General features: G+C 57.9%; 2 protein-coding genes across 10 annotated transcripts in view; one reads left to right on the forward strand and one right to left on the reverse strand.

Moving 5' to 3' along the window:
* Positions 1–1,485: 1,485 nt before the first annotated feature.
* Positions 1,486–17,923, forward strand: MNT (MAX network transcriptional repressor). The gene is made up of 6 exons (XM_086686349.1): positions 1,486–1,965; positions 7,263–7,842; positions 8,456–8,497; positions 8,643–8,754; positions 14,040–14,232; positions 14,370–17,923. Exons 1-6 carry the CDS (start codon positions 1,893–1,895, stop codon positions 15,125–15,127), a joined length of 1,758 nt encoding a protein of 585 aa, XP_086542475.1. The 5' UTR covers positions 1,486–1,892; the 3' UTR covers positions 15,128–17,923.
* The window catches only part of SGSM2 (small G protein signaling modulator 2), a 38,405-nt gene continuing 29,404 nt past the window's right edge, over positions 17,769–26,769 (reverse strand). For 5 of the 9 annotated variants that reach the window (XM_086686341.1, XM_086686332.1, XM_086686337.1 and 2 more), the window contains 6 exons: positions 24,729–25,118; positions 24,350–24,474; positions 23,818–23,900; positions 23,496–23,605; positions 22,987–23,083; positions 22,100–22,466 (listed from right to left, as the gene is read on the reverse strand). In XM_086686341.1, the coding sequence (XP_086542467.1) occupies positions 22,186–22,466; positions 22,987–23,083; positions 23,496–23,605; positions 23,818–23,900; positions 24,350–24,474; positions 24,729–25,118 (1,086 nt within the window). In that variant the 3' untranslated portion in view covers positions 22,100–22,185. The other 4 variants (XM_086686334.1, XM_086686338.1, XM_086686335.1 and 1 more) reach the window with 3 other exon arrangements.

Raw genomic sequence — 26,769 nt, forward strand, 5'->3', positions numbered from 1 at the left:
TTGTATTGCTACCAACTGTACCATTGGGGTTTGTGTGGCCCGAACCAAAGAAGCAGAACAGCAGGGTTTCAGGTGAAGATTTTGGAGGCCCCGATTACCATATATTAAGTGGGCAGACCACTTCCCATGCGGGCAGTTTGATATTCCTCCATGATTTTTTTCGAATTCGGTACCCTGCCCCAGAACTGCCTTCACAAAAGAGTCGTCCACGGGGTCAGGGATAAATGCTCCTCCCTATGGGGGGTGAATAGTGAGTGACTTTCGACAAGTCCTTTCTCATCTCTGGGCCTCAGTTTCCTTATCTGCAAAATGAGAGGTTTGGGGTAAATTGACAAAGTCTAACTTTCTGATTGTACCCGGAGGCTCCTCCAAACCGGAGCTTTAGAAGAGGCGGCAGCAAGCGCCAGCCGGGGGTCCCGCCCTCTGGGTGAGCTCGGTCGAGGCCGGGCGTTGCGTCCGGACCCCGAGCCCCGCCAGCGGTCTCACTAGCCCAGCGGCTGGCAGGGCCAGGCTTCCGCCCTCCACGTTGTTGTTCCCGATTTGAGCCACGCCCCCTTAGTCTGGGCTGTGGACGCCTTGCCTTAACTGCCCCCGCCCCGGCCCCAGTTCAAAGGGTGGCCTGTGGGTGGCACAGTTCGACACGCGTGGACAAAGACAAGAATTTAGGGGAAGAAAAGAGAGAGACTTGGTTTTAAAGGGAAGGTGGTGAAAAGTAAAGGGTCGGCCAGGGCACAACTGCGGAATTTCCCTCTCAGCGTCCCACCCTCCGTTCTTACAGTGGACCCATCCGCACCCACGAATGTGACCGTGTTAGACACTGGCCCTTTAAACGGAAGGCTGGCGGCGCGGGGTGTCCATGTGGAGCTGCTCCATGCCGTGTTGTCCTGCCCGCCCATTGGCCCGCGGCCCGGTGACGTCGCCTAATAGGATGCGAACGCACTGCGGGGGGAGGAACGGAGACAAAACGCGGAACCGGATCGCCACTCCGCTCCCTCCGGCTGTTCTCTGGCAGAGTCCTGCCGTCAGCTCCGCCCACGGGCGGATCCCGGGGGAATTGCGACAGCCGGATGGTTGCAGGAATTAGGTCACGTGTGGGTAGGGAGCGGAGACCCTGGGGTCAGGCCAGTCTGTACCATCCTAAGGTTTCCCTGACCTGGAATATCCTTATTTGAGCTAACTTAAGTCTTAAATTCTCCACCCTTCCTTTCCTCCAGCAGGACAAATTTCGTTGTGAAAGACCGCAACACGCAGCCCTTGCTCAACTTGTGGCTTGCCATCGGGGCGGGGCGAGGAGAGAAAGCGGAAATGCAGGGCGCGAACGAGGCTGGAGATTCTCCCACCCCCACCCCGGCCACGTGTGCGCGCGCCGTCTGTAGTGGGCGGGGCCAGCTCGCTCGGGACCCCGCCCCTCCCTTCCTGAGACGCCGCGGCCCTGCGGGCGGGGGCTCCGGTCCGGGCTTTGGCTGCGGCCCCGGTGTAGTAGCGGGGGCGGCGGCCGGGGGCAGCGCGGCTCCTTCCCTTGTTGTGTGTGTCGGTGCCTCCTCGCCATCTTGTTGCAAAGCCTTTTCTTGTCGGCGGGACTCCCGGGGGCCGCGGGGCGGGAGGCATCTGAAGGGAAGAAGAGAGGGAGGGGAAGGAGGGAGGCAGTGCTGCCTTTTGTTTTTTTGCATCAAAATTTTTAAAATTTGCAAATTATATTTTGCAAATATTTTGGGAAACATTAATTTTTGTCTCCGTGCTCTCCCGTTCTTCCCTGCGGAGTGCGCTGCGCCGCCCAGCCCTGTCGCCCCCCGGAGGTGATCCCTCCCTCCTGCCTGCCCGCCAGCCTGACCTGTGCCCGGCTCGCGGGCCGCAGTCTCGGCCCCGGCGCGCCCCCGGCAGCTCTCGGCGCGATGAGCATAGAGACGCTACTGGAGGCGGCCCGCTTCCTGGAATGGCAAGCGCAGCAACAACAGAGAGCACGTGGTGAGCGGCCGGGTTGGGCCCCTGGGGCACCGGGGAAGGGGAGACGAGCGACCCTGGTCTCCGAGCCCACGCGAAACCGCGGACACGACCCCCTCCCGAGCGGCCCGCGAAGCCGGGCAGCGCAAGGTTCGCACAAGAGCCGCCGCCTGGAGAGGAGTGTTGGGGGCAGTAAAATTAATTAATGAATACATTAACATTCAGTGAGGGACCCGGCTCCTGTGGGCGCCACCTCAGCTGCCTGCCACCCGGTGTGCACCTTTCGTGGGGGCTTCTTTCGCGTGGGCCAGGGGCGCCCTCGGTAGAGCTGAGGATGTGTGAGCCGGTGGGGGGTGGGGTGCGGAATGGTGTTGCGTGGGGGTGGCAGACCCGCGTGTGCGTGCGTGTGTGCAGAGGGGATTGTGATGTGAGCCTCGAGGAGAGCGGATGAACGGACGTGTACACGGGCGAGTGTATAGTGCACACGAGTGGGCGTGTGTGTAACGGAGTGGGGGGTGGGAATTACTCTACGCCGAGCGGCTCCCCGGCTTCCCTGGCCCTGTGGGAAGGGTGCGGGGGGCGCTTCTGGACGATCTACGCGCCGCTTGGGGCGGAGGCGGCCTTTGCAGAATGAAATGACATCGCGTGTCTTATGATCCAGGCCAGCCCCGCCTGACCCCGCCTCCCAGAGCTGGGCTGGGTCGCGCTTCAGGGATTTGGGTGAGAGCCGGGCTGATTGGGTGTCTGCGAAAAGGCCTGCAGGTCGCTGGGGGCAGTCCCCGGGCCCCCCTTGCTGCGCCCCACTTTAGCCGGTGTGGAATGTGGCGTGTCTGCGCGTTCCAAACCCGCTCTCGGCTGGAATGTTGCGTGTGCCTGCGTTCCAAGCCCGTTGGTTACACCGGGTGGTGACGTGGACAGGCCCCGCCTCCGACCACGTGCACGGGGGACACTCCCGCTGGGGACGGAGCGGCCCGGCCCCTCCCGGCTGCCTCGCGCTGGGCCGGGGGCGGGGCCTGGGCGGGGCTGGCGAGTGGCCTTGCGCCGGGTTGGGCCCTGGCTCCGGCCGCCGGGCACCTCCCCGGGAGAGCCTGTGCGCTGGAAGGAGGAGCCGCCGAACTCACCTGTCCATTCTCTCCCTAACCTCCTGTTTTTGATCCTGGGGCAAGGGAAACCCTCAGACTTGCAAGGCGACAGGACATTTAGAGCTCACATATTCCCACTGACGTTTGGGGGAACGTTCTCACCAGGACCTCCTGACAATACCCCTGGCCACATTGTGGAGTGAACCAGGCTTGAGAAGGGGCAAACTTTGACGTTCCCTCGACAGGAAAGGAAGATTTCAGATGCTTTCCGTCCCACCCGCCCTGTCGGTGGTCCCAGGCTTCAGGGTCAGGAATAGGGGTTGGAGGTAAACACCTCCGTTTTCCGGACCATTGCGAGGGCCTCGGACCCGGATCGGTGTGTGTGCAGTATCCGGGGACTCCTGTCCCCTCCACCTCCCCTCCCCAACCCTTCTGCCGAGTTGGTTGTGGTAGAGAGAGTGCTTCGCCCTCCTTTCCTTTCTCTCTGCCTATTGTTGCTTCAATGATGAGTCATGCAGGAGGTAGTAGTGTGTGTTGTGTGCGCGCGCGCCCTGCAGCTAGCTTGTGCCGCGGCAGCGGCGGAGGGGGTGGGGTGGGGGGAGCAGCAGCGGGCCAGGGGCGGGGGAGCAGCGGGTCCGCCCGGCCAACCCGGCCGACAGGCCTCTCAAGGTCAGGAGCCACTCGAGATATGTGAGACTGACATGCTTGGATTTTGCGGAATTGATGGGCCAGGACATCAGCCCACGTGCCCCTCCCCCTTGTTTTCGGGGTCCTGAGCAGGGCCAGGCCCTGACAGTACTGGTGGTGGCCGAGAATGTCCTGCTTTCAAGCCCAGCGACTGGGCGTGGAGGGGAGGGCAGCGTGCACAAGAATTGGAGAGACTTGAGTCACCTGCTGCCACCATCAACACAGTGCAATTCAGGAGTACCTATTGTGTCCTTGCCGCGCATCAGGCACTGTGCTAGAGGTGAACAGGGTTGACCCTGCTGTTGCCCCAAGGGAACACTCACATCACCTTCGTTTTACCTTCAGGCTGATTGGCCTTCTGGGGAAGGGGAGAAGACCCTGTGCCCTCTTCTCTTCCACCCTTTCCCAAATAATAAGGCCAGAGCTGGCTGTAAGAAGGACAGTGATGAGAGAGAGAGAGAGAGAGAGACAGCGCGGGCGCGCGCGCGAGAGAGCGCCCCTCCCCCACGTGGTGAGAACTGAGGGCAGGGAGCTGAGTAGAGGCCTAGTTTAACTGACCAGTCACAGGTCCTTCTTCGCGTGGCAGGAGGTCTTAGGGGATGGATGGTGCAAAGCCACATCTACTCCAAAAGCTCACATACAGATGGCTAGACCTGGCCACAGTGGTTAATCTCAAATTCATATTTTTTTTCTCCTCCTTGAGGTTCTGTCCTCTGACTTGGGGTGGGAAAAATGGGAGCAAAGGGGTGGTGTGTGGACCTGCTGACCAGAACTGCTTTCCTGGGTATGTACCTGATGAGCAGCTCTGAACAGGGATCCTGTTGTCCATGCCCTGGTTCAATCTCAAGGGTGGATTTCCTGACCTAGACCAGCCAGATTGCTCACGTGATGAACCTGAGGATGTGTGTGCACATGTGTGTGTGAGAGGAAAGAGAGGCCATCCTGGTGGTCAGGTGGGGGGGGAGGGGGTCTGGTCATTTCCAGCATTCATGGAGGTAGCTCAAATGGGAGCCTCTTCTACCTGACCTACTTACACCCTGGGAGGGGAGGGGGGGCTGCCTTATGTATTTAGCTCCCTATTAGCATGAAGAAGGGGAGGACTCCTGAACAATGGGGGCTACCTAGTGTAGATTCCTCAGGTCCCAGCCCTGAGCCTGCTGTGGCCCCTGAATCAACCCAGAACGGTCAGGCTAACTTCCCTGGGGCCAGCCTCTGGGCAGAGCCCAGGGAGGGTGTCAGAGTGCATTCATGTTTGGGAGTGCTGCATAGGTGCATTATTTTAAAGAGTCTAAACCTGTATTCTTGAGGGAGGCCCTTGAGTGACTGCCACTTTGCTGTCCCCACTGGGTTTCCCCCTCCCCAGGGCATAGGAGGAGGGTTGCTGCTGGTGGGGAGGAGGCAGGAAGCTTTGGTGGGCTGGATCTGGCTTGGGACACCCCCTCTTCTTCGCCACCAGTCAAGATTTCTCATGCCAATCCAGGTGTGATAGAGTTTGGACATTCACCTGGGTCCTTCCTGGTACCTGCCTGGCTCTGGAAGAGAGGGTAGGTGAGAAGGAGGTTGCCATCTCCTGGACCAGCTGTGTGGAGTTACTTTAAAATATGGGGAATGAGTTTTACTTTCAGGCTGAGTTCCCAGGACACCTGTCTTTGGGGCTTGGGGTCCCCTCTGTCCCACTGCTAATGGGAGAATGGAACACCGACCCCCACACCTGTGAAAGTTTGGGCCCTGGCTCAAAGGAATGAAGGTGGGCTGTGTTGGGCCCTGACCTCCAGGGCCTTGCCTTGGGGATGGGTGGGGGGTGGACTGGGTAGGTGGTAGGTGGAACTCTTTGCCAGTGTAGTCTCTGGGAAGCTGGAGAGCAGAGAGCTGGCTTTCCCCGGAGCTGTAATATTAACCAGGGCCTTTGGAAGGCCTGGGAGACCAATGCCTCCCCTCATTGGAGCAGGCCCACACCGGCCTGGCAGCTCCCCTTCCAGAAGGGCAGGGGAGATACGGAAGAGGCCCCGTGCTGCTGGGAAACCGCCGAGTGCTTCCCCTCTCACAACACTCTCTACTTCCTCCTTCGCCTCTTCTCCCCTGCGGGAGGGAGGGGCCTGGAGCAGGCCTGGCTCACACTCAAATTGTTGGTTGGCCAAAGGGCCCTGAGGCCTCAGGTTTTCTGGGGCCCTGAGCCCCAAAGGCCAGTGTGGGGTTGATGCCCTCCTCCACAAGGGGCTCTTAGCCAACCTTGTTCCCCACCCCCAACCCCACCCACCGTGGGGTGGTGTGTTTGGGGCGTGTCTGCCCGCTACTGCTGTCAGCTCAGTCAGTCAGCAGTGTGGCCAATCCGGGATGGGCAGGAGGGCTGGTGGACCAGCCTGCTCCCTGGCCTGGGGGCTACAGCTGCTCCCCAGAGATCCTGCCCAGCCCTGTAGCCAGGGAACCTGAATGGTGGGGCCCAGAGAGCATGGGGCTGGGTGGAGATGGAGAGGTGCTTCTGGATCAGGAAGGGTGTTCTCAGCCAGCTCCTGAGCAGGCCTCACCTGGCAGCAGGTCTTTCAGCAGAGATGCTGAACTGACCGGTGCGAGGCTGCCCTTCTTTCCCGCCTGCCTCTTTGCTTCCTGGTTGTCCCGCTGGTGGTGGGGACAAGAGGGATGTGGGAACGATGAGTTCTAGCACCACAAAGGGCAGAGAAGGTCTCTGAGGAAATCAGACACTGGGACCTGGCCTGGGAGTCCTGGGCCTGATTTCCTCATGTGTGAACTGAAGCTGATGTCCCTGCCCTGCCTGTGGTGTGGACTCTTGTGAGGATCCACAGGTGTGTGTGTGTGTACAGACACCTAGTGAGCAGATGCTGACACAGCAAGTATAGGTATACGCCGGGTGTCTGGATTCCTGGCTGGGTGTAGTTTCAGTAATACCTGTGACTTGCTGTGTGGTCCTCAACAAATCACTTTGCCTCTCTGAGCTAATTTATTTCATCTGTGAAGTGGAGGTGCCGCCTGCCCTCTGGAAAGTACTTGGTAAATACTTTCGAAGGCCTTCCCCAGAAGCTATGATCCACCTACCTCCCGCCCCCCCATTCTTCTCTGGTAGCCTGTGAGGTCTTTGCTGACTGGCCTCTGCCCACCTTATCTATCACCCCATTCCCCTCAGCCTTGTTCCTGAACTTTCCTGCTCATCACCAGCCTAACCTCTGAACTTTCAGGTTGCCAGACCTCCAGCATCCTCTCTGACAGCCCCTGCTCTGTCTTTCCACAGCCCCTCTCCTCTCTCAGCCTGGGTTGTTATCCTCTGTAACTTGTCCTTCCCCTCAACGCCTCTAGGCCTTGAGCTCCCCAACGCAGAGACTAGGTCTGTTTTAATTGTTCGCCGCTGTGTCCCCAGCACTTAACCCCAGTGCCTGTCTGGTTGTGGATGGGGATTTGTGGTGTCTCAGGCTGAGCGGGGGTGTCACTGAGCACTAACTGGGACAGGGTCAGAGGATGTGTTATGGTTGGAAGACTTCAGAAGCTGGGACCCAGGACTGCTGGCCCACTGAGAAAACCCCTTGTGTTCTCTCTGCGTAGAGGAGCAGGAGCGGCTTCGCTTGGAGCGGGAGAGGGAGCAGGAGCAGAAGAAGGCCAGCAGCCTGGCCAGGCTGGCCCATGCCCTGCCCGTGGAGGAGCCCCGCATTGAAGCACCACCCCTACCTCTGTCCCCTCCGGCACCCCCGCCAGCACCCCCACCCCCACTTGCCACCCCCACCCCACTGACTGTCATTCCTATTCCAGTAGTGACCAACTCTCCTCAACCTCTGCCCCCACCCCCACCACTGCCTCCTGCAGCCCAGCCTCTGCCCCTGGCGCCCCGCCAGCCAGCCCTGGTTAGCACCCCTGGACTCAGCATTAAGGAGGCTGCCCCCCTGCCCACCAGGCCACAGGTGCCCACCCCTGCTCCCCTGCTGCCGGACTCCAAGACCACCCTTCCGCCCACTGGCAGCCCTAAGCCTCTGCAGCCCCTCCCCACCCCTATCCTGACCATAGCACCACACCCTGGAGTCCAGCCCCAGCTGGCCCCCCAGCAGCCACCCCCACCTACTCTTGGGACCCTGAAGTTGGCACCAGCAGAAGAAGTCAAATCCAGCGAACAGAAGAAGAGGCCTGGGGGGTGAGTGAGGTGTGGCAGAGTCTGGGCTGGTGGGGTGGAGAACTGCCCGAATCCTGGGCTGTGTGTGGAAGAGAAAGTACCCCCCCCCCCCCCCCCGCCCTCTCCTGAGCCAGTCCTTCAAAGCTATGTCCTACCTCCCTATCTGAGAAGCACGGTATTTTATTTGGACAGTTTGCACTGTGCCTGTGCCTGTCCCCACCCTGGGAGTGGGGAATGGCCATTGCCCTCTGTTTTCTCAGGCTTCTGTGTCCTCTGACCCCCTCAAGGATGGGCCGATGGCATTTCCAAGCCTTTGGACAGAGTATTGGATTGGGGAACTCTTGGGTGAGGGCTGGGGTCAACTGGCTATTTCTCTGAGCCCCAGGAGACCTTATATCTCCTCTTAGGTGGAAGGGGCAGGATGGAGGGTTAATGGGTTGTGAATTACGAGCATACGTGTGCCCTCCAGGGAGTATAAGCACATCTGAACAGGGTGAACATCTCCCATTGCTGCTTTTTGTACAGAGAATGTGGGGGGCAAGATGCCTGTGACATTTGGGGAGTGGGGGCAGGGGGCGGGAAGGCCACCTAATTGGGCCCTCCTCCCTAAGCCTCCTGTCTGTCTGGGTTTCAGGATCGGAACCAGAGAAGTCCACAACAAATTGGAGAAGAACAGGTGTGTGTGCGTGCGTGTGTGTCTCTGGGCTCCCCCTGCCCGCTCCGGGGACAGGTCCCACCCTTGTTTTCCTGGGGCCTTCCCTCCCCGCCCTGGCCCCCGGCCCCCCAGGCGCTGGCTAACTGGCGCCTCTCCCTCTCCCCAGGAGGGCCCATCTGAAAGAATGCTTTGAGACCCTGAAGCGCAACATCCCCAACGTGGACGACAAGAAGACGTCGAATCTGAGTGTGCTGCGGACGGCGCTGCGGTACATCCAGGTACGGGGGAGGGAAGCGCGGCGGAGAGGACGGCGGGCGGCGGCCTCTGCGCCAGCTTCCTCCTCACTCCTCCCGCCCTCTTCCCCTCGCCGCGGCCCCGCCCCGCCCTCGCTCCCTCTCCCGCTCCCCCGCCCGCCTCCACGCGGGCGCTGAGCACATGGCCCGGCTGACGTCAGCGGGGCTCCCCGCCCGCGAGGGGGCGGGAGGACGGGCGCGCGTGCGCGGGGGAGGGCGGCCGCGGCGTTCCCTTCTCCGCCCCCCCCCTTTTCCCGTTCGGCCGCCCCGCGGAGCCCCGCCATCTGCGCCGTCTCCGCAGCTCGGTTTTCAGACCCGGTGCCCGGGCCCGCGTTACAGCCTGGCGCTCTTAGTGCCCCCGCGGGTGAGAAGGGCGTGGAGCCGCCCCGGCGCCTCCAGCCCGCCCGCAGTGCCTGGGCGGGAACCCGGATTTAGCCCGAGAATCTGTCGCTCGTGATGGGGTGGGGAGTCCCCTGGGCGTGGCTCCTTGCACGCGGCGGCGCGCCGGTGAGGCCCCACCCCGTTTTACCCCCAAAGGGTTAAGAGCCTTCCAGTGAGCGCATTGAGGTGCCACGACTCAATTTTGGGGGTTAATCCTGGAGGCTGTGGAAATGTCTGAGTAACCAGTCCTCGGGTCGCCGAACCTTCAAAAATTAGGCTCTCCTCATGCCTGGGATTTTAAAAACCCCTTTTCAAGGGGCCCTCCTGTCTGTGTGGACCTCCCCTCTTTGGACATTGGCTTCCCTCTGCAGTACGGGGTGGGGGGCGCCCTCCAGATAAGACAGTTGCCATGACGGCCCCGTGTTTCGGTTTCCTTGGAAACCGGCCGAGGGTTCCGCGTGCCGGAAAGGAGGCTGTGGGGGTGGGGCGCGCGGCCACGCTCGGCTGCCGCGGAGACGGAGTCCGAATGGAGCCGTTGGGGAGTGGGAGGGACTTAGGGCTCCCTGCCTGGCGGGGGCGGGGGCAGCTTGCGGTCCCCCTATCGGCGCGCTTCGACAGCTGGGGGGTCGGGCAGCATTAAGGTTCCTGTGGGAAGGGTAGCAAAGAGGATCTGACCGAGCTTTGAGCCGGGGCCGGGCGCCACCCCTCCCCCGGCCAGTACTGCGGGGTCACAGCCCTGAGGTAACCGGAGCCTGACTTGTTCAGGGGGCGGAGGCGCTGCTTCGCGACTGCTCCCAGCCGTCTGCTCCCTCCCAAGCTCCCGCGAACGCGCGCCCTTCCGCCCGCCCTGCGGGTGAGGGGGAGGGGCTGGCGCGCCTCCAGGCCGCTTCCCGGCACCCTGGAGGGGAGGGGTCGGGCTCGAAGATTGGTGGAAACGGGGTGGGGGCGGGGCTTCCGTGCTCCGAGGGGAGGGTGCAGCCGGCAGGGAGTGACGCTGCAAGGCCGGGTCCGCGTGGGTGCGCGCGTGCTCTGGGAGGGGCGGGGCCTCGCTGTTGGCCTGACTGGCTTAGAAAGAGGAGAGGCCCGAGGGGGTCGGCTTCGGAGGGTCTCCAGGAGGCCTACTTCTGACATATTTTTGCAGAACTTGGGCTTGAGAATGTTCCCGGTCCTTCAGTCATAGGCAATTATGTGTCCTGGAAGCAAATCCTTGTCCAAATGCTGTGACGTTTTTTATGACTCTCAGTTTCTTTTGTACTGCCATTTTGCTAAATGGGAAGAAATAGTAGCATCTTCATCATAGGAATGTTCAGATTGGTCCTCTATAAACACCAACTTAATAATTCTTGAGAAGTAGAAAGAATAGGATGGCACATTCCACTTTATAGACACATACTTAGGAAAGCCTTGCTTGCAATGATACCTGGATTTGAAAATAAATCAGAAATAGAGACTTAGTAGAACCAGCAGACATGAGCCTGGGCTGAGGAGGCAGCGAGGTGTGAGGTGTACCCAGGCTGTTCATAAGAGAAATTTGTCCTGGGGCTGGTAATGGAAGCAGAAACAAAAGTTACAAGGCTATCTCAATCCTCAGTCTCATTCGTTTATTCACTCAGGTACTTTGGACAGCTCTGTGTCTGATTCTGAGGATGAAGCAGGGACCAAAGAAATAAGCGTGGGTCTGTCTTCATAGGTTTGGTCTTGGTGGCAGATTATAAATACTGTGCCATGAGAATGTAATAGGGACAGGGATCAGAGGATCTGTTTTGAGGAGTGCCGGAGGTTGTTGCTGAGGAAGGGGCATCTGAACTGAGACCTGAAGGTTCCAGGGTGACCTGGGCAAAGCAGAGGGCAGAAAGCCCAGCTCAGGCTGAAATTTCTCCAGCAAGAGGGAGCAGGATTCAGTTTTGGAACTTAAAGGTGGCCGTGGGGGTTACCACGTGGAGAGTAGAGATGGGCCAGGGGCTGGGGGGGGGGGGCAGCAGGGCACTAGATAGGAGTCAAAATGGAATAGTAGAGAGACCAATAAGGTGTGTAGACTGAAAGCATTCGTTGTTTGCTGAGGGGGGAAGGCTGTAGCTCCCAGCCAGACTCAGAGTGGCGTGGAAGATTTTAAGAAAGCCACAGTGAGGTGGACAAAAACAGGAAGAGGAATAGGCAGGTACCAAACTATGCATCCAAGCAGTTTTAGGAAGTATGTTTAAAATGAAGCAATGTGGACAAAAGCTGGACCCTGGAGAAACTTTCCGGGGGCCTCTAGGCCTGTGGATAACTGAGCTGGGTAAGAAAAAGAGGTTTTGGCCTCTGAGTTTCTCCCTAAGTCAGAAATCTACTCTTCCTGCTGGTAGGTAGAGTTCAGGACACCACTTCCAGCCCCCAGCAGCCAGGTTCAAGTGAGAGCTGACTCACCACAGGCCCCATCATTGATATGGCCTCATCTGATGTCATGTCCAGCACTGGCCTCTCAGGGTAGAGCCAGGTGAGAAGCCAGCTGTGTGTGTGTGTGTGTGTGTGTGAGGGAGGGATCTTTCTGGCAGAAATATAGAGGGAAACAGGTTAAATCTCAAAACCAGGATAGAGAAGGCTGTGTGTGGCCTGGGACTGCTAGCAGAATTGTAAAACTACCAGGTTTCAGGCCAGAACATTGCATGGTTGTGTCTGGGTTATGTGTTGGCAGGTACTAGTGGTTTGAGGCATTTCTTACTGGTGAGGTCAGAAACACAGGAGTTTGGGGCTGCACGAGGAAGCGTAGGGAAATTGGGCCTAGTTTAGTGGGCGAACTTGAAGACATTGCCATGCCCAAGAGGGACAAGTGAACAGTCAGGAAGGCTGCTATAAAACTGCTTGTAGAAATAGAGTCAGGGGAAACTTATGTCTAATGTGACTGTGATTCTGTGATACAGCAGAGAGACAGGATAGAGGTGGGAACCAACATGCTCACATCCTCACAGATCCTTCCCCTGGAGCTAAGATGTGCATAATTCTGTCCTGGACACTGGTTGGGTCAGGGGATAAAGCTGATAATAAAACAGTCCTTGCCTTTACTCACAGCGTTGGACAAGGAACAGTGTGTATGGAGGTAGAAGGACAAAATACGAAGCTTTTAGGGATAATATGAGCTAGTGTCTGATTAAGTACTACCCGACAGTCTTATTAAATGCTCAAGAGTGTTGTGCGGTGCCAAGAAGGGCTCAAGGTCAAGAAGATGCACTGGTCAGGGCATGAGATGGGATGGGTGGTGGGAGTCGGATGTGGTCTCGGAGCACAAGCACATATGATGTAGAGGGATGAGAAGGGACCATCTGTGTGTGAGACCGGGTTCAGAGAGGAAAACTAAGACAAGCTGGATAGTTTGGTGTAGGAAGAGTCGGTGGGTTCTGTACCTGGCCGTAACCGGCCAGCCTTAGAAGCCAGGAGCTCAGGAATAGTTCAGGTTAAGAGACTCAGGATGCAGCAGGGCAAAAGTATCCATGTTTGGTGGACCCAGCACTCCTGACATGTCTGGGCCAAAGAGAAACTGGCAACAGGGAGGTCTCCAAGACTTAGAGGAGTCAGTTTTAATAAAGTGTCAGCTTCAGGAGGTCATGGAGGATAGGAGCTGAGGCATAGGACACAAGCTGGCCTTTTGGGGATATAAAACACTTTTTTTTTTTTTTTTTTTTAGAGAGAAAGTACATATGCCAACTGGGGGAGAGAGGCGGAGGGAGAGAGAGGATGTTGAGCCAGCTCTGTGCTGAGCGGTTGATCCCACGACCCTGGGATCCTGACCTGAGCTGACATTAAGAGTTGGACGCTCAACCGACTGAGCCACCCACATGCCCCTCGAGACACTTCTGATAGGGGAGCAGTGCCACAGTCTGGGAGGCATGGCATCCAGCACCAACATGAGTGGTGAACCTAAGAGGCTGTGGGCCTGGAGGAGTTGAGGCAGGGATGGCTCTGTGGACAAGGGAACTCCCTGTTGGTGTTCTTAGTGAGGTGGGTGGCATCAGTGTCATGGGGGCAGGAGCAATGTGGAACCTGTGGTGAAGGACAGAAGTGTCTCCAGCGGTGCTCCATGTCAGAGGTGCCATTGAGCCATTTCTCCTTGGTCAGTGCAGCTCAGCTACAGGTGTGGAAGGAGGGGCACGTTCCAGGGCTTAGGGATCGATCATTCAGCAGCCTGGGGAATCTGGAGGGCTCTGGGCAGGGTGAAAATGGAGAGTGTGGTTGAGAGGCAGCACAGGTAGGTGCCACGGAGAGTAGCCCAGGTCAGAGCAGAGGGCAGAGCCAACAGCTGCTGGGGATGAGATGGAGGCAGGTCAAGAAGAAATTCAGGGGGTTGGAGGCCATGCCACAAAGTCTGAGAGGCATCCTCAGGGACATTGAAGTTAAGACTAGTGAATGATGCTGTGGAGCAAAGGGCAGGATTGTTTGGGGTTCTTTGGGGAATGAGTTCCAAGGAGGGTAGCCTGTGGCATGGTGACTGACAGCATGGTATGAGTGGTGGCGGGGCCTTGAGCGTCACGGAGAAGTCTGTTACCCTTCTGTCCTCTGCAGAATGGAGGCAGGTGGCTGCCAGGAGGGTGGATAGAGCCAGAGGCCATGAAGCCCCTCAGGACACAGTTGATGTGGGGGTGGGGGAAGGCTTTCATCCTAGAGTGGGGCTGGCCTGGATCTGTGCTTTTTTTCAATGGTGCCTGCTGGAGAGCCCACAGTCCCCAGGATGCAGGGCCTCACAGGACAAAGCCATGGACCAGCAGTGGGTGTGGTCCCCCGCGGCCCCATCACTGCAGACTGCCCCTGGGTGCTAAGTGACCTGGAGGCCAGGGTGGCAGCGGGAAGGGATTGCGGTACTGGGGACCCTGTGGCCTCTGCTCAGGGTATCCTTCCGTCTCTTGGCTGTTGTCCAGTCTCTGAAGAGGAAGGAGAAGGAATACGAGCATGAGATGGAGCGGCTGGCACGGGAGAAGATCGCCACACAGCAGCGGCTGGCGGAGCTCAAGCATGAGCTGAGCCAGTGGATGGACGTGCTGGAGATCGACCGTGTGCTTCGGCAGACTGGCCAGCCGGAGGACGACCAGGCCTCCACCTCTACGGCCTCTGGTGAGCCCCACCTGCCCCTCCCTGGTCAGGCCCTTGCCCCCCAGCTCCATGCCCCCAGACCCCAGGGGCATCTACTACTCCAGCCTCTTGTTTCGCGAGCCTTTCTGACCTGTCCCTGTCCCCGTGTCCCCCCACAGAGGGTGAGGACAACATAGACGAGGATATGGAGGAGGATCAGGCCGGCCTGGGCCCACCTAAACTGAGCCATCGCCCCCACCCGGAGCTGCCGAAGCCACCGCCCAGCACCGCCCCCGCACCTCTGCCTCCCCATCCACACCCCCACTCCCAGCCTGTGGCCCTGTCTCCTGTCCACCTGCCTGGGCAGCAGCCGCCACCACAGCAGAAGACACCTCTGCCAGCCCCTCCTCCCCCACCGGCTGCCCCTGCCCAGACGCTGGTGCCCGCTCCAGCCCATCTGGTGGCTGCAGCTGGTGGAGGTTCCACGGTCATCGCCCACACGGCCACCACCCACGCCTCAGTCATCCAGACTGTGAACCACGTTCTACAGGGGCCGGGCGGCAAGCACATCGCCCACATTGCCCCCTCGGCCCCCAGCCCTGCTGTGCAGCTGGCACCTGCCACACCCCCCATTGGCCACATCACAGTGCACCCTGCCACCCTCAACCATGTGGCCCACCTCGGCTCCCAGCTGCCCCTGTATCCACAGCCCGTGGCAGTGAGCCAGCCCGTGGCGGTGAGCCACATTGCCCACACCCTCTCACACCAGCAAGTGAATGGCACAGCGGGGCTGGGACCCCCAGCCACTGTCATGGCAAAGCCAGCTGTGGGGGCTCAGGTGGTGCACCACCCCCAGCTGGTGGGCCAGACAGTGCTCAACCCCGTGACCATGGTCACCATGCCCTCCTTCCCGGTCAGCACACTCAAGCTGGCTTGAGGATGAGGCCACTCAGAGGCCCCCAGTGGGGGCAGGGAGGGGGACCTGTCCCCCACTCTCCCACCCACCAGCTCCACACATTCCAGCCAGGCCAAGGCCCGCCCCACCCACACCCACCCCCAGGCCTCCTAGGGGAAGGGGGTGCAGAGACTCTGAGCCAGGGGAGGGAGGGCCCCCCCCCAGGGAGCTGGGCACAGGGCAGGGGGTTACCCCACTGCACTAGGACTTGATAAATTGATGAGACACTCTGGTGAATGTGCCACTCGTCCGGCCTGGTGCCAGCTCCAGTGCCGTTCCCGCCTCCCCACCTTGTCCCCTGCAACCAGTGAGAAGTGGGTGTTGTGTTCTCCGGCTTCCCCGACCCTGCCTGCCTTCCTGTGCTGCTGCTGCTATTGCTGTCTGATGAGGTGGCTGAGTGCCGGGTCCTCTGTCCTGAGCCTCGGCCTTCTCTCCCCAGGCCTTTGGAGGGGACGGGGAGAGGGAGCAGAACTGAAGCAACTTGGCCCAGAAAGCTGGGTACCGTGGGGTGAGGGGGTGCTCTGCTCTGAGTCACGTGACAGATCCTAAGACGTGGCTGCTCTGCAGTCCCACCCACACAGGTGGGCGCCAGCCTACGGTTCAACCCAGCTGCGGTCACTGGCTCGTCACAGCAGAAGCTAGTTAAGAGGAGTCTCTATCAACAACTGAACCCGTGCTGTTGCTAAGTTCCCTGAGCGCCCCAATCCTTGCCACTGGGCTCCTGACCTCAGGAGGGTAGGCTGAAGGTGGGTGGGGACTGGGAAGGAAGGGCTTAGCGGTCCTGCCCCTCCCCCCCTCCCGCCAGCCTGGGTACGGATGGGGAGAGAGCTTCTCTGGACCCGTCAGTCCCCATCCCTGGTTCCCTGGCCTCTGCTCAGTGCTGTGCACTCCCGAGGGATGGGTGTGCCTGAGTGCCTCCCGCAGCCTCAGAGAAGTGGATTAATAGCTATCTGGTCTGGGTTCCAGGTGCCTGAAGCCACACTGCTGAGGAAGTTAAAAATCCAGGGCCTGGGCCCAACCAAGCTCCTTCCCTGCTGCTCTGGGGACCTGTAGAGAAGGGAGGAGGGCTGCTACTCCTGCCCCAACTCCTGTCTCTGCCATCATCTCTCTCTTTCCCCCTGAACATCCACTTTTTCCCAGTGGGCTGTTCTGAGTGTATACTCGGTGGAGGCTGCTGCGTGCCACAACTTTCCTCTGAGGAAGGTCCTTGGTCGGACCTCGGGCAGGGCTGAGCTTGGGGTGGGGAGTCAGGGAGGGGGCCTGTGTGTGTGGTGGTGGGGGGGCATGCTTCTTTCTCTGCCTCGGCAGACCGCTTTGGCTTCTCTTTTTATGTGGGTATTTATTACAAGTGGCCTTGTGTCAGACACACTCAGTTGTGCACTCGGCTCCCCACCTGGACACAAGATGGCCTTTCAGTGTGGGGAGAGGAAGCCAGTGTCCCTAGGTGTGAAGTTTGCTTTGACAGGCTGGGGGCAGGAGGAGTGGCCTGCAGTGTTCTGAGGAGGCTGGCAAAGGTCTTGAACAGGTTTGGACACCTAAGAACCCCCTTTCAGTCCCTTCCTGGTCCTGGAGACTTCCCAGGGGACTGCTCTCCTTTGTCTCTCCTGGGGTGGGGAAAGGGAGGGCCTGTGGACACCCTAGAGGCCTCTAAGAGGGAGCCCCACACCCATCCCGGCACAGCACTCACACCTCACAAGCTCGCTGCCTTCCTGCCCCTGCAGCCACCACCTGCCACCCTGGTTCTTGGGGAGACCAGTTTCCACTCTTCCTTGAGTGATTAGAACCGAAAGAGCAGAGGGAGCCCGATCAGCCTGGCGCCCAGGGAACAGAGAAACGTTGGGGAACCTGCCCTCCCTCTCAAGCTCTGTTCACCTCCCTGCATCCTGAGGCCATTCCAGAAAGTGTGTCAACCAGTGGCCTCTCGGGCCTGCACAGATACCTCATCCGCCTGTTCACCGCCCCTGCCCCTCCCCACCCCTAGCAGTGGGGGCCTTCGAATCTAGTGCCGAATGACTATGTCCAGATTGGTGACGATGGGTGTTGTTGCTGTTGTTTTTGTTGTTTGTGAACGCTGTGATGCCGTGTGCCCGAGAGGGCAGCCGCCGCCCAGCCCTTCCTTGGGCATCTCCCCTCTGAGAGCTGTCAGGACCATATCTGTCCTCACCCTGTGGGACCGCCTGCCCCTCCCCTCCCTAGCCTTTCCAGCCTGGGGGACGCGTGCGTGTGCGCACACATACACACACACATACACACACACACACACCTTACCTCTCATGCGTGTTTTACTTTTTGATGTTAAGAGTGGTTCACTGGCTGGGAGCCTTTACCTCGGGGAGAGGGGGAGGTTGGTTCCTTGGGGGGCCAAAGAAGGGCAGGGAGTGCCTGGAGGGGAATTAGGGGTCACCATACCCCTGCTCTCCAGGAACAGCTTCTCCCCCATCCCAGGGTTCCATCCCCATCCCCTAAAGAGGTGGCCCTTGTTTACAGTGAGGACTCGGTCACTGTGTCTCCGTTTCCTGAAATATAAACCGTAGCGACCCCAGACTGTAGAGATTTTTATGTGTTTGGATACATCTGCTGTGTGGGAAAAAAAAAAAAAAAAAAAAAAACCCTACAAAAACCCTAATTTTGTACATATTGTATTTTTACTATTGAACTGTATTCTAGTGGCTGTTCATGCTCCAAGACTTTAGGTATTGAGACATGAATACTATCCATGTAATAAGCACTTGCCTGGAATAAAATATAAAACTGAAATAAACCTGCACTGAAACCAGAGATGGGGCTGTCAGGCTGCAGCATCTGGGTCACTTTGTTGCAACAGGAGGCAGAGCCTTTTAGGGAAAGTCCTCTAGCAAGCATCGGGGTTCTTAACCCTGTGGACATTTGAGGGGCATGGGTCCTCGAGCAGCTTCGGTGCTGGTCAGTTTTAGAAGATTTGGGGCCTTCCAGTTCTGATGCCAGTGTTCGATCCTAAACGGGCTCTGAGGACTGCAATTCTGGTCTTCCTTATACTTTTGCAATACTTCATACTTCCTCAAAACCATTTTTACAAACACTATCTTGTTTCATCTCTTAAAAGCATGGCGGAGTAAACGAGCCAAGAACTAGCCCTGTTCTGGCAGATAAGGAAACAGGTTCGAGGTGGCTTGGTATGGCCACACAGCTAGCCTGCAGTCCAATCTGTCAACTCCATGCAGAGTTCCCCAACATGTGCCACCCTGCCCTGGGCCTGCTGTAGAGTTGTGAATCCTGAACTTTATCAAGTTCCAGTAGGAAAGGTGGAGGGGAACCGCCTCAAGACCTGTGCGCAGAAGGGTGAGAGGCTTTCTTAGAGGGCAATGCACTTCTGAAGTTGTAGTTAGGACGGGTCATCTGGGGAATCCATAAGGGAAAGGAACAAAAAGAGGAAGAAGTTTGAAGGTCAGGACTCAAAGAACCATGTTCTAAGATGGGCCCGGAAGACCCTTGTCCCTATAACGACATCTCTCCCAGTTTAGGGGAAACCAGCCCTTTGGCAGGCTGTCTCAGGAGGAAGTGGGGAGGTAAGGAAGAGGCCCAACTATAGACCAGGCAGGCTGCCTTGTCGAATGCCCCAGCGACACGTTCCCCACTCCCAGCCCCAGCCAGAGGAATGGACTCCACTTCTCTTCCTGGGGTGGGCTATCCTTAGGGAAGGAAGTGGTCACCAATGTCTTGGGTCCCATTCTCTTGAAGAAGCACCAGCTCAATAAAGGCCAGGCCCAGTGTCCCTCTGTGCTATAATCCTGCCAGTCCTTTCACTTGCGAGATGCTGGCTCCCCCTGCTGGTAGCTCCAGGAAGAGATGAGTCCCCTGACCTTAGGGAAGGCTTTAGGGTTAGGACTAGTATTTCCTATGTGCCTATTCAGTGTCAGACACTGTCAAACACTGGGGACAAAGATGAAGACTCTGCCCCTGGTAGTGATGACCCAGTATCATCTCGGGGATATCACTATCTTTAAAAAAAAAAAATTTATGAAAGAGAGAGGGTGTGAGCAGGGGAGGGGCGGAGAGAGAGGGACACAGAATCTGAAGCAGGCTCCAGGCTCCGAACTGTCAGCATAGAGCCCGATGTGGGGCTCAAACTCACGAGCCTCGAGATCATGACCTGAGCTGAAGTAGGATGCTTAACCGACTTGAGCGCCCGGGGCTAGCACTGTATATTAAGGGTAGGCAGAAACTCCCCCAGCTCAGCTGGAGCCTGCAAGAGGGGGCCTGTGATCAGAGTAACAGAAAACAAAAATCCCGATTTAGGAATCCAGGTGCTTCCATTCAGCAGCTCTGTGTGAGAGGAAGACTTCAGGGGTTGGAGGGTTCCCTGAGGTGGGGTTCCTACTCGCGCTTCTTGCTCTTACTCTGCACGTGGCATTGCCCTCCGTGGACCCATCACTTTGGCTGCTGGCCTCTGGTCCTAGAAGCCGACCCAGGAGGATGGGGAGTGCCCACACTTCTGGGTGGAGAGGAAGGTGGGAGTATGTAAAGGAACCAGACCACTCCCAGGCTAGTTTATATGGAGCCTTGGTGAAGTCACAGCACCGGGAATTCAGACTGCTCCAGGCAACAGTGGGGGAAGTGTTGCCTTGAGGGGTTTATAAGGTTCCCTGGACCCAGATTTCCCTGTGCCAACTAGTTTCCTTGCCTTGGCAGCTCTGAGTTGATAACAGGCCCTGATGCCAGAAAGCCTGTGTCCTCTAGACCAGAGCACATGCTGATGGCCGGAGCCCTCTCCCAGGAGCCGTTGATGATGGCGGCAGTGGCCCTCTAGGGTGGGGGAAGACAGGTGGGAACCTACTATTCCAGTGGGGCCCTCAGCAGGTCTGATCCCTCCTGACACTTTCCTCATGCCCCATCCTGGAGCAGGCATCGCAGAGTGCTCCGTGGCCAGGAGCCAGGGCCAGAGGGGCTGGGTCCTTCCCCACCAGCTGGAGGGGCCGGGAAGCTCCTGCAGATTCCAATTCAGGCTCCAACTCATCATTATAGCTGGTCAAGAGGGCAGGCAGGCTGGGGAAGCGGTGGGACAGGGACCTATACTCATCCAGAGGCTGGTCAAGTCATTGGTTGGTCTGAGATAGGAACACTGGCTCTGGGGTGAAGTCGCCCCACTGAGTATTCGGGGTCTAGCTATCCCCTGCTCCTGACCAGCCCACAGCTGAGGTCCCTCTCTCCTGGAAACTTTGGTTCTCTTTTTTCACCGTCCTTGCCTTGTGGGGCTGGCCCTCTGTACAGTTCAATTGTGGAGCTTCCAGAATTTGCCAGTACACAAAGTCACTTACTGTCCAGTGAGTGTCCACTGCCCACTCAGCAGCCCCCAGAGCCACAAGGATTGCCAAATGCTGTGTTTATTGGTCTGTTAACAACACTGAAGAGTATAGTTTCTGAACCAAAAAACATATACACTCTGCTTCTCACAAAACCAGAGTCACTAAGGCAGGCACACAATGGCCACCATGCTTGGTGGAGGCTGAGGATTCACGGACAAGGGTAGGCAATGGGGCAGCTGGCCCTCAGACAGGCCATGCAGTGCCCAGGACAGGGGTGGGTTGAGGAGACTGCAGGATGCCCAAGGACCGCTGGGCCCTTTTCATGTTTCTCAAAGGCAGGGAGTCTCCAGACCTAAGTGACTGCTGGACAGGCCCCTGTGGCAGAATGGCCCCAGGGCAGAGCCTTAGCCTTATGTGTTTAGGGGTGGGGGGGCAAGTAGGGATGACAGAGCAAGCAGTGTGCTTAGGCCTGGGATCAGGAGCTGGGCCCTTCCCGACATCTCTATGAGTGAGGCTCCTCCAGGGGGCTTCGGGTCTCCAGGCTTCTTGGCATCCTGAGGAGCATGGGGCAGGCAGGGCTGGCCTTGCTCCTCACCAGGGACAAACAGGGATGACCCAAGCATCCTCCCCTCCCCCCCCACCCCCCACCAGACTGAGGGACCCAGTGGGTGCCTGAGACAGGCGATGGGCTGTCCCAAAGCTCTGGGGCCTGTCCCTGAGAGGAGGCTATCACAGGATTTCCTCCCTAAAGAATCACCCTGGGATTCCTCTCAAGGGCAATGCTCCCACTGCGTTTCCAGGTCATCCAGTGGGCAAAAGTGTCATTTTTCAGGGGGGCATCTAATGCATAAAGCAAGAACTAGGTGGCGAGAGTGAAACTGTACAGGTACACGTAGGTGCCCTGTACGGGCTGGGGAGCGCACAGGGTCACCCCAGGTGGCCAAAGGCAGTGGCAGTGCTGCTGAGGTGGGCTTCTCCCACTGGGCCCGCATCTTCTGACTGCCTCAAGGTCTCCTGCACCCAGAACGCATGCCCGAACCGGCAGCTGTTCTGGCTGCCCCCACTGGGGCTGCGCTGGGCATATGCACTATGCCTGCAAGAGGACTCGAAGAAGAGATACAGCACAGAGTCCCTTTGCCCACACGACCCATGCCAGGTGGGGCCAGGCAACTACGGCCCGTTATATCTATACGGCCCCAGGCTGACCTAGGAGAGGCCAGGAGGAGCAGTCTGGGCTGAGGCTGCAGGTGACAGTGGGGCTATTTCCAGGTGTTTGAGAGGGGAGCAGAGTAGGTGTCCCCCAGGGGAGCCACTCCCTGAGGCCAACCTCTCCCATCCCATCCCTGGCCTGAGGGCATCCAGGCCCCTGACTTGCCCTGCAGGGCCAGCACTGCCTAGAGTCCGATCCCAGGCTCACAAACGCTTTGTTAGGAACACGGGTGGGCAGGCAGGGTTGGCTGGGGCTCGGGCAGTCTCCGCTGCACTGCCCTGCGCCTCTGCCCGCGGGGGCCGGGGGCCCGGAGTCCAGGCTCCAGTCAGCTGCCGCTTCCTGGCCACAGCCCTCACTTGTTCTCTATGAGCATCTGCACCTTGTGGACGAGGTCCCGGGCAATCTGCAGGATCTCCTGGGCATCGTGATGCTCAGCCCGTTCTGGGGGAGACAGAACTGTGGGGATGCTGGGGCAGGGGCAGTAGTCTGCGAGGAGCCCTGTGGTGGCCCACCCTGCTGTTTCCACCTGCTGGACTCGGGACATCTGCCTACGGGGAAGGGACTGGAGATTTCTGAGAGCCCCTCCAACCCTTCCTGGGCCAGAAGTGGAGCCTCCCAAACCCCTGCAGGGGGCAGCCGGGATGGCTGGAGCGGCTCCTACCATTGAAGAACTTGATGATGTCGGTGAAGTCCATGTTGTTGTCCCGGATAATCTCACGGTAGGCCTCTACCAGGGCCAGGGCAATGAACAGGACAAAGTGCTCTGATGAGATGTGCCGGGCCGCCCAGATCACCTCCCACACGGCAAACACGTCCTCGTACAGCAGCTCTGGGGACAGTTAGGGGCTAAGGCTGAGCCTGGCTCCCCATGGGCCTCTAGGTAGAGCCAAATGCAGAGACAGAACTCCAGAGGCCTAGGTCCTGGGGTTCTCCCTGTTCCACAGAGCCCTGTCCAAGCAGAGGGTTCCAAGCCCCAGGTCGAGACCCTGCCCTTCTCCTTGGTGATTCCCGCACACTGGACTTGGGCAGCCTTCACACCTGTGCTCTTGTCAGCTGCTCTTTATAAGCCTTGCTGCTTGAGAAGATTTGGTTTGGAAACAGTCCCCAAAACCACTGGCTTAGGGTAACTGCTGGCGGCACTTTGGAATCACGTAAGGAGCTTTTAAAATTGTGGATGCCCAGGCAGCCACACTTCATTAAGTCTGGGGCTGGGTGAGCCCGTGACGCTGGCATGTCTAAAAGGCTCCCTGGTGGTTCCAAAGTGCAATTAGGGTTAGGAACCACTGACTTTGGGGGAGAAGGATCTCCCACTGCCTTGACCCTAGTCCCACCATCAACCCATCTCTTACCTCTCTTAAAATCCAGGAGGAACCAGCGGTAACAGAAGTAAAAGTGGGTGTAGTCTCCATTCTGATGCATCAGCTCAAACAGCTCTGAGTCCAGGATCTTGCAGAAGTAGAGAAAAGGAGGCCAACTGAGCTGATGCTGCCTCTCCCAGCCTCCCCTGCCCACTGTGCGGGCTGCTGGCATTGCTCCCGAGACCCTCCGGTCTCCTTGGGTGGAGGCTGCCCTCTGCTGCCCCATCCGTCTCTCTGGGAGTTGCTCTCTTTGCAATTATACCACTTTCTGGGTGTTTGATTCACTGTCACCTGTACTACTCACCAACACTTTCACGGGCACAGTATTCCCATACTGACATCCCCCTCAATTTGCAACACTGAAAACAATGATTTCTCAAGTGATAGAAATTAAGCTTATACATAAAGGACATTTCTGGAATGCTCCCTGGCCTCCCTGTGGATTATGGACGAGCCTGGAGGTGCCTGGTCACGAGCCCACAGGCAGCTGCACACCTCACCTGGATGAGGGAACGCATGTTGGCAAAGTGGGTGTCCATGGCGCCCCCGTTGGGGAAGTTCTGGCTCATCCTCTTCATGAGGTGGCTGAAACAGCTGTAGGCCAGCTGATCTGAGGGGAGATGGGGAGTGAGGCCGGCAAGGCAGCAGACCCCAATGCCTCATCTCACAGGAGGTGTCCTGTGGTCCGGACGACAGGGTTGACCTACATTCCCACCCTTCTAGAACTAGTGGTCTTCTTTTCCTTTCTCCAGCTGATCTCAGCCCAATCCCAATACCATTCTGGGAATACTCTCAACCCCCACCCCCGGCCCAGTCCCTCACCATCATCGAGGATGACCAGGAGAGGTGCCAGCAGGTCGCACATGCCCTGCACATAGCCCACGTCCAGGTGCTCCCACACGTAGCTGAAATGACGGGGAGAGAGCCACTGTGGTTGTGTGCCATCCTCTGCTCCCCGCAGGGACCCCTAGGGAGATGGTCCCTAGAGCGGCCTGCTACCCAGAAGTCAGCCTTTCCATGACCCTAAAGTTCAGGGAGTATAGTGGTAACCCACAGTCTCTGTCCTCAAGGCACCCAGGGGCTCAGGGAAAGACAATAAACGGCTTTCACCGCTCGGTTTGCTCGGGTGAGGGCAATCAGCTAGGCTTCCTGGAGAAGTATGGCCGAGGCTGAGATCTGAAAGACCCCTAAGAAAGAAGAGGGGTGGGGTGGGGGGCACAGCGGGGAAGTGTTCCAGATGGAGAGAGCTGAGTGTGCTTCAGTGCAGGGCAGAGGAGCAGGGCACCTGCCAGACCTAACCTTCCACAGAGCAGGGTCCCTGCCTCCCTCCCTGAACCCTGCCCCACAGTGGCACCTGCACATGACGTCTCTGAGCCTCTCCAGGTTGGGGGGTGTGAAGTACCAGTAATTGCGGTCACATCGCTGCACATCCTTGTCTATGCGGTGCAGATTTAAGGCCATAGTATCCAGTAATTCTATCTGAAAGAGTGGGGGGCCCTCAGGAATGAGTTGGGGGCCAGAAGTGGTGCCTACATAAAGGGATGCAGCAAAGGCAGGAACCAAGAGACTCTGAAAACAGAGCCCCCAGGGATGCTGAGAGATGAGCTCAGCACCCCCTGCAGGACAGTGAGGGTAGCCCCACCTTCCACCCACCAGCCCGTCCCCACGCCTCAGGGATGTCAGGAGGGCCTCTGGGGCTGGCTGAGAACAGTCCCTGGGGAATGTCCACATACAGTGTAGGCAGCAGCGCACACGGCCGCAAGCTCCTCCCCTGCCTCCAGCTCGCGAGCCCGCGAGGCCTTCTCCTGGCTGGGATCTTGGGGCTCGGAGAAAACACGGGCTGCCAGGACCGGCCCGTCGGAGCCTTCCTCCCCACCGCCATCGTCCTCCTCCTCGAAGCCCATGCTCTGCCCCTCGTCTATGCTCGACTGGATGCCCGAGGCCACGGAGTAATTGCGAGAGGATGGCAGTCCCGAGTCTGGAGAGTCAAACTCCACTGACTGCTGCTGTTCCACCATGGTGGTGCCGGGGGGCCCTGCTCCCGGCTCCTGCTCAGGCTCGGGTCTGGGATCTTCAGTGCCTGGGGGCTTTGGGGGCTCCAGGTCATCCACAGAGAGAAATACCTGGTAGGGGTGAAGAGATGGTGGGGCTCACACCTATACTCCAGCACCTTCCCTCAGCTCACCGTTTCCTTCCTGGGGTCCGAACAAGAGGGATGGAGAATTCTACAACTCCATGGCCTCCACACTGCCTCACCCACCACCCCCAGGTTGCCAAGCCTCCCCTCTGACCCACACAATCAGGGGGAGAGCAATCAGGCTCCGCGCAAACACGGAGACACCATCTTTTAGCCCCATCCAGTCCCCCTCCTCAGGCCTCTCTCTGGGGCCTGAGAAAAAGTGTGAAGCACTGCAGGACTACCTGTGGCTGCTGCAGGGAAGGGGAACTAGAAGCTTAGACACCTGATGGCGGATGTGAGTTACATGTAACTCTACTAACGCCTGAAGACGTGAGGCTGCCTCCAGTTAAGAGAGCTTGGTACTGGGGCGCCTGGGTGGCGCAGTCGGTTAAGCGTCCGACTTCAACCAGGTCACGATCTCGCGGTCCGGGAGTTCGAGCCCCGCGTCAGGCTCTGGGCTGATGGCTCAGAGCCTGGAGCCTGTTTCCGATTCTGTGTCTCCCTCTCTCTCTGCCCCTCCCCCGTTCATGCTCTGTCTCTCACTGTCCCAAAAATAAATAAACGTTGAAAAAAAAAAAAAATTAAAAAAAAAAAAAAAAAAAAAAGAGAGCTTGGTACTAATGAAGGCTGGCACTAGACTTGGTGTGGCTGCTAGGGCAGCCTGGTGGGCGGCAGGCTGGGGGTGTTAGGAAAACAAGTTCTCCCTTATTTTCCATTGACTGGCAGAACAAGACAGGAAACTTCTCTAGCAAGTGCCTAATCAGTTATATTAGTTTCACACACATGCTCAGGAGGGGACAACTGGCAAGGTAACCTGTTCTGCTGATTAGAAACAGTCCACCTCTGTGGACAACTCCCAGAGAGAATCAAAGAGACATATACGGATTTTCTTTTTCTATTTGGGCTATGTAGGGAAAGGGATACTAAAAGGAGTTTTCACTTTGGCAAGAAGCATGAAGTGTTGGGTTAGAATCAGGCAAGGCCATGATTCTAAGGCGACACAGAGCCTCAGATTAGTGCCAGCAAAGGAAAGCTACTGCTGTTCATGTGCTAAGCATCTGGGGCGCTGGTTCAGACTCAGGACTGTACAAAACCCAAAGCCAGAGAGAAAGAGAATACGCTCATGAATAGGGGAGTAAGAACAAAGCACATGGAAAGGAGCACAAAGTTATATTTCTCCAGCTTCAGTTTTCTGTTAACGCTGGTAAGCATTTAGTAAAGTGACAAGAATGTATGTTATCAAGAGAGACAATTTTAGAGAAAAAAAAAAACCATGTAAGTTAATAAAAGGATATCCCTAAAACGGAAACTTATCCTTTCTGTTTCAGCCAGCAAGCCACGTTTTGTCACCTGCTGTTCATCTAAAGGCAGGGGTGATGCCAGAAGAACTACACAGGCTCTGAACTAGCTTTGCCTGGTTAATTCCACTAGGGGATGGAAAACACCACAGAGGGAGGGAGATCTCCAGACACCAATGGGACCTGAGAGCTGTTCTGGTCTCTGACCAGTAGCTCTTGGTGAAATCTCCACAGTCAGAGGCGACAGGGGACACCAAGGCCCAAAGAAAAGAAGTTACTCAGCTTGTTGGCAGCGGA

The sequence above is a fragment of the Puma concolor genome, chromosome E1 (genome assembly GCF_028749965.1).
Source record: "Puma concolor isolate L17-30 chromosome E1, mPumCon1.1.hap2, whole genome shotgun sequence".
NCBI classification, from domain to species: domain Eukaryota; kingdom Metazoa; phylum Chordata; class Mammalia; order Carnivora; family Felidae; genus Puma; species Puma concolor.